Here is a 6,980-nt window from a genome sequence, read left to right on the forward strand (position 1 = left end):
GTGCTCGGGAGTAGGACGGTTTCACATAATTTGGATAATATATTGGATAATTGATATTGGATATTGGATAATTTTTTGCACTTACAAAAAACTCTACATGTAAACTCCCCATAATAGCTGTAACAATTGAAGTTTTTCCACCTTCTGTTTTCTTTTGTTACGTTTATTGTGTATGACTGAATATAAAGAGGGTGTTGGCAAACTAGGGTCTGAGCGGACTGCTGCACCAGTAAACCTTAAACAACCAGTGGCACATCACTTTAAGAGGCAAAAGATTTTGTGTAAAGTTTACCACCACTAAAACAAAGCTGTCATATAGGCTGTGTTATATCAATGCACTTGTAGCAAATGGGATTTCCAAAATCGGGTGGAAGAAACAGGAAATTACTAATGCAAATTCGTTATGTGGCAACCAAAACTGCAGGCCTGTTACTCCAGCTCCTGCTGGTTATAGGAAATTGCCGCTGAACAGTCAGTGGCATTTTCAAAATTTTGATAACCATACATCTTTTTTTACAAGTTGCACCTTTTTTCCACCTAGAGAATAATAGATTGCGGTGAAAGTCTCCGTCAAGATTGCCACTTTTATCAACCATTGGTAAAGGAGCTAGATAAAATATGCTGTGCTGGTGCTTCACGTACTTGCATACACACCTGAACACATTTAGTAGTATAACACTGAATTACTACAGAGAAAATTAATGTGCTCATAGATAGGAAAAGAACCAATAAATCAGGACTGGAAGCGAGGCAAAGCCTGAAACTGCAAATGATGTTGCAGTTAAGGTATGGCACCGCATTTGGAAATGCATTTTGAAGACAAAGTCTGCCTTGGCGAGTTGCAGGATATATCTGTTTCGTAACTTATAGCCTTTTTTGTGGGCTGATCCCAAAGGTAATGCAGTCTAAAGTCCGCTGCTCATCCTAGTCTCTCACTCGAGGAGTGACGCAACAAAGTGCTGTGTGCAGTGACTCGGCCTTCAGCACATGGAGGCGCTCGCTTGCTACTCGCCTTTGCATTGCCATGCCGTGCCCGAACAAATTGCTCACCGAAGCGGACTTTGAAGAGTGGAAGAAGAAACGTGCAGAGCGCACCAGACATATCGGCTATGTACACACTAAAAAATGTAAGTCGATTCAACCTCTAGTTGATGTTGACCAAAGAATGTCGCTCCAGTGTGGCTCCCACAATAAATTATACGGTTTATACACCCCATTCTCACCCCCATTCGGCCAGGAAGACAATGTCATTCATCTACTTCGACTAAAGGTTGAATCGCTTTACAGCTTTCTTTTCAGGGGTAGGAAAAAGTAAATTTTCTGTATCCCGTGACGCTAAAATTATGTTTATACCTTGTTTCATTCAAAAGTGAAAGGCAGTTCTACAGCTGCCAGCAAACACACCTGCATAGTATCTGAAAAATTTTTTAAAGTTTGACACGAAGTTTATTGCTATTTAATGCCATGAAAACACTTCAAACTCTATATGTACAGTTAAACCTCATTTAACAATGTGTGCTGGACAGCTATAATTATTTCATTAAATAAAATATTTAGAAATAATGCAAATAGCATATGATCTATAAAAAAGTGAGGAAGGATGTATATTTTGTCTGCATGTATTTTGTCAGTAACGGGCATATTGTAGACGGCAAGTTCACAACTCATTTTAACTCGGCTGCTTTGGAGCAGCTCGTGCCATCTAGTAGAGCCGATGCTGAGTTAGCAGTGCCAAAACTGCAATGGATGGTTTCATCTGCACAGAAGACCTTACACATTTCAATTTGGCTGTGACAGAGCAGCTGGTGCCATGTGGTAGTGCCGACAATAATCTAAAATTGCTAAGGCAGTGCAACAGAAAGTTTTGTTAGAACTGCTTCCTCAAACCGGCATAGTAATGTGCTTACTGTTGCAATATGTGAATACATTTTGAGGTATTATGAAGGCAACAGGTTTCCTGTGACAGGTTGCTTAGACGTTTTCAGTGGATTAGTCTATAAATATGTCGGGGGAACAGAAAGCACTTCGGCAAATTTTAAATTTCATAGAATCGGCACTTGACTGCGTTGTTGAGGAGGTCGGGGAAATCCCCTAGTAAAAAAAAAAAACATTTTTGTGCTACGATTGGTCCTCGTCCCCACACTTATCAGTTAAAGCTGCTTGTGCGTGTGGTGGGAGACTACAGCATACTTCTTGCTGAACTACTGGGTCACCTCCTGTCCGTACTTGTAACATCCCCTCTGTAAGGGAACCATTCCTAAATGTGAAGACAGGAGGGCCGATGGATCGTGCCTTTTTGGGAGGACCCTTTTCTGCATTCTTAACTTCTTACCAACTGTAGTGTTTGTTCGAAGTTGAATTTTATTTATGTAAAAACTTTTTAGGAAGATTCACAAAAACATTGGCCAAATTCAAAAACAAGTATCAAAATATAGCAGCAACAAAAACATATATTTTACAGAAATGTTAAAGAAGAAAATATATTGCATAAACGTTTTAGTGGTGATGGGGGTAAAAATTTTCATGGAGACGCTGCCTTTGTTCACAAGAAGTCATGTTCCAAATTTGTCTGCATCAACATTTTTTTTTTTTTTTTTCACCATAAGTAAATTCCAAGCAGCCTTTTTGTTACAATATTCTGCAATTTAGGTAAGTTGATAGGCTTTAGTGCACACTGCTAACAATTACGAAAGCAGCAATTCATCTTTCGCATTGCACTACCAACTTGCTTAATCTTTAGCATTGCAATCTTTACAAAAAAAGCAATGTTGACAACACATAGCTGTAGTGGAGCTATACCAGACTCTTGCACAGACACGTTTATGTATCATATATGTGTGCTTATGTGATGCCTGTTACGGAGTTCTCCATGCACTTGTCTACAAAGAGGAGCATCTGAAGAGGCCAGTATTCCATCTCAGTTTTAGAACAGCCCTTGCCCAAGTCTGTGCCACGCATTTTGTGCTAGCTGTGTGCGTCTCCTGTGCTGTGCTCCTCTTGCTTGAAACCCCTTATACAAATACCAATACTAGAATGCAAAATGTAGTGAGGACAGTCCGGAGTTAGTGATGGTTGCTTTAGATTATGGGGTTTTACATGCCAAAACCACAAACTGATTATGGGTCACGCCGTAATGGGGGACTCGGGAATAATTTGGACCACATGGGATCTTTGTAATGTGCACCTAAATCTAAGTACACGGGTGTTTTCGCATTTAGCCCTTATCGAAATGCGGCCGCCGTGGCCTGGATTCGATCACGCAACCACATGCTTAGCAGCCAGACACCATAGCCACTAAGCAACCATGGCGGGTGATGGTTGCTTTCTCAGTGATAATGTAAAAAAAAAATTGTCGGATTTCACATCCCAAAGTCACTCTCTTGCTATAGGGTGCCATGGCAAGGCACTCCAGATCAATTTCAGCCACCTGGGGTTATTTAAATGTGCACCCCCCCCCCCCCCCCCCCCAAAGCATCATTCCACCCCCACCAAAATGCAGCCACTGAAAGTTAGAAATTGAACCTTGTGATCAGTAGCAAACACACCATGGCCACTATGCTAGTGCTGTGGGTGGCAATAACATACAGCAAGCTTCGAAGTTTTCTATGCCCCATGCAACTTGAGCTCTTGCCTTAGCTGCTTTAAGGAACCTTGCAGAAATGACAATGCCTGCACCTATAGGTAGGTGCATTAGGTGAAAAACCTGAATGCAATTGTTTAATTGGAACACTTTTGAGAAAGAAAATATATAGCCTCAAGCATTAACACTAAACAAATGGATAGCAAGGCACAAATGAAGCAACTGGTCTGTAAAATTCTCCAGCACACATGCAGCCCTGCATAGTTTCAGAACATACAGCATTGAAAAACATTGTGTAAACTGCTGCATAGTTTGGAGCAGTGCAGGCATTTAGCAGGTTCACTGCCTGCAAAATACATGCACTATTCCATTAAGAATACATGATCATTGTCAGTACATTTATTGAAATAGCACTTGTAAATTTACATGACCATGCCAAGAGGTTAATACAAACACAGGACAGAAGGAGCCGAGTTATGCGTATGGCGGTGCTCAGTCATCACTGAGGAGGTCTTCCTGCAGTTTATAATCTACATTTTCATCAAGTGCCAAGTTCTCAATGTCGCGTTCCAGCTCTTGTTCCAGTTGGTCTAAGTCCACATATTCCTCATTCTCGACACTTGGTGAGGCTTCCGCCTTGGCAGAAGCACTTCCCTGTGGAAGTTTTCCAGGGCACACCGTAGGCTGCACTGGACAAGCCTCTCCAGCAGCATGCGCAGTGTACACAAAGGTACCAGCCATTTCAGCTGCTTTCATCTCTTCCACAGGATTGCGGTCTTGATGAGGCACTATATTTGGAAATTCAGTGGCAGGCTTTCTCCCTGCAAGGTGCTGCTGCTTTAGAAACTCCTCAGCCTTGATGGAATCTTGAAGCCCTGGGAAAAGATTCTCATAGTCCTCGGGATCTGCCAGAGCCTGAGCAGACTTCTCACTGACCTTGGCAAGCTCCTCTTTCCATAGTTTCACAGCACGTGATGTCTGGCTAGGCACATAGCATTTTGCAAAGAAGGCAGCCTCTGGATACCGCTTTGTGGCTAGGAGAACCTCAAATGCTTTTTCTGCATCACCCAATAAGAACTTAGCAAGAAATGCAACATTGTTCTTGCCAACTGCCTCGGCACTGGTGGCTAGCTTTGAAATCATGTCTGCATTGCTTGCGGACGTAGCTAATAGAAGCAGACCAGCAAAATCCATGGCATTGTGCAAGCATTCTTGGGCAAGAGCAAAGTCACCATGTGCAAGGGCCAGTTCAGCAAGCTGCTTCCACTTTTGCTCACTTTGAGCCTCTACTGCTAGCTGGTGAGCAGTCTTAGTATCACCAAGCTGCAAGCACAGCTCAAATCTGTGCTCTGGGTCTGTGGAAACTGCCAGTGCCTGTGCCTTGAAGCCTTGTTTTTCCAGAAAATGAGCTACCCGAGTCCTTTGTTCTTTTGGAATTGTGGGAAGGACTTTGTCAGCAGTTTCAAAATCTCGACGCATGACTGCTGTTTGGTACTCAAGGACAGACAACAACAGAGAGTAGGAGACTACATTGAGCTCCTTGTCACCCAAGAAAAGGCGACTTTCCTTTGAGATGTAACCAAGTACATACATTGTGCGGTCTAGGTGAGCTATAGTGACTATTTCCCCACCTACATAATAGTTCAGCCTGTTTACGCTGTTTGTGTAGATGAAGCAGTCACCTACCCATAGGCCTGTCTTCACAGATTCTTGTACTTCACCAAGAACATCAAAGGCTTCTTCAATGCCATCTTCTGTTACACCCTCCTTTGCTTCATGAGCCTTGGCAACAGCATCCTGGTCATACTTTAAAATGTAGAAGGAATCTTCAGTGGCAATACTCACAAGTTCACCGTTCTCAGACCAGTACACGTGTTTTGGTTGAATGTCAATGCGACGAACAAGTTCTAATGACTCCCAGTCATAGAATGCAAGTCCACTTACTGATCTGACACCCAACATAAAGCCACCAAAAATGCCCTCTGCACCAAACTCTGGCTTGAAGGCCTTGCGTTCCTTGAAGTTCTTGAAAATTTTGACAGTGGACCCATTCTCTCTCACAGCATATTCAGAAGAGTCTAGCGCCCAGACAAACTCCTGTGCCGATCCAAAACTCTTGTTGCGCAGTGCCATAGCTGTGTAGATGATGTATTCACCATCACCACACACAACAACAAAACGTCCATTTGGGTTGTGAGAGATGGTCTGTGGGTAAATCTCACAGCTGCCCATGTCCTTGACTTGCAAGGGTAGTCGTTCTCCATCCTTGATTTCTGTGTCTGTCATCGCCTTAAGATTAGCCTGCTGAATCTCTGAGTGTTTCGCCCAAATTATCTTGCCAGAATTGTCCATGGACATGGCCGGCTCTTCCCGCCCCAGCTTGATAATGATGCTTCCTTCGTCGTAACCCAGTGCCATGTTGTTCGAGCCTTGAAGAGAGCAGATTGTCCAGACTCGTTCTAACCCGTAGTTGAGTGTGCTCTCGAGCCGGTAGGTGTTAGCATGCCAAATGCGCACTGTGCCATCTTCAGAGCCGGACATGATGATGGGAAGTTCAGGGTGAAAGCAGACAGCAGTGATGTTCTGTGCGTGGCCCTCCAGGGTCTGAACGCATGTCTTGTTCTGGTAGTCCCAGATCTTGACAAGGCGGTCGTCTGCCCCAGAGATGAGGTACGGCTTGTCGCCTCCGTGGTAGTAGTCAACGCAGTTGACCCCTTTTTCGTGCCCCTCTAGGGTGAAGTTCGGCGTCACAGAACCGAGTTGCCACACTTTGACTGTTCGGTCCAAAGATGCGCTCGCAAACGTGTTGTTATCCTTCGGGTTGATGACAATTTGCATGACGTAATGGGTGTGACCTTCGAACACCTGCGTGCATGCCCATTGCTTTTCCCAGTTCCAAAGCTTAATTAGCATGTCGTCACTGGACGTCAGAATGAACGGCTGGGTTGGGTGGACGACGATGGAGCGGATGTAGTCGGAATGAGCCTCGAACATGTGCACCCTTTCCAATGTGTTGTAGTTGAACACTCGGACTTGCATATCATCAGAACCAGTGATGACCCAATTCTTTCGAGGTACAAACTTCGCAGCTCTAACTGGTAGGTCACAGACTTCAAATGTCTTGACAAGCTGCTGGCTTTCACAGTTCCAGACATGAACATTGCCGTTGTAGAGACTTGCCAGCATCCATGGCTCGGTTGGGTGCAGGTCGACGCATTTGACGCGATCAGACCTAGCCAAAAGCTTTCTCTTGACGTCTAACTTTAGAGGCATCTTCGACGCGGCTTTAGACAAACAACATAGAAACGTCAAAAACCATACGTCTACTCCCTTCGGTGTTACGTGGCAAGACGGCGTCCACACCGCAAGCTGTTTCGGCGGCTGCCTGATGTGGCTTAGA

At 44.2% G+C, this 6,980-nt stretch overlaps 1 protein-coding gene across 1 annotated transcript; it reads right to left on the bottom strand.

Annotated features, from left to right (window-relative positions):
• Positions 1-3,964: 3,964 nt before the first annotated feature.
• Positions 3,965-6,980, bottom strand: LOC119466428 (coatomer subunit beta'). The gene has a single exon (XM_037726945.2). It carries the CDS (start codon positions 6,851-6,853, stop codon positions 4,073-4,075), a length of 2,781 nt encoding a protein of 926 aa, XP_037582873.1. The 5' UTR covers positions 6,854-6,980; the 3' UTR covers positions 3,965-4,072.

The sequence above is a fragment of the Dermacentor silvarum genome, chromosome 1 (genome assembly GCF_013339745.2).
Source record: "Dermacentor silvarum isolate Dsil-2018 chromosome 1, BIME_Dsil_1.4, whole genome shotgun sequence".
In the NCBI taxonomy this organism is placed as follows: Eukaryota; Metazoa; Arthropoda; class Arachnida; order Ixodida; family Ixodidae; genus Dermacentor; species Dermacentor silvarum.

Excerpts from the sequence above, each read along its gene's own strand:
- LOC119466428 (XM_037726945.2), bottom strand. The coding sequence starts at position 6,853 with ATGCCTCTAAAGTTAGACGTCAAGAGAAAGCTTTTGGCTAGGTCTGAT.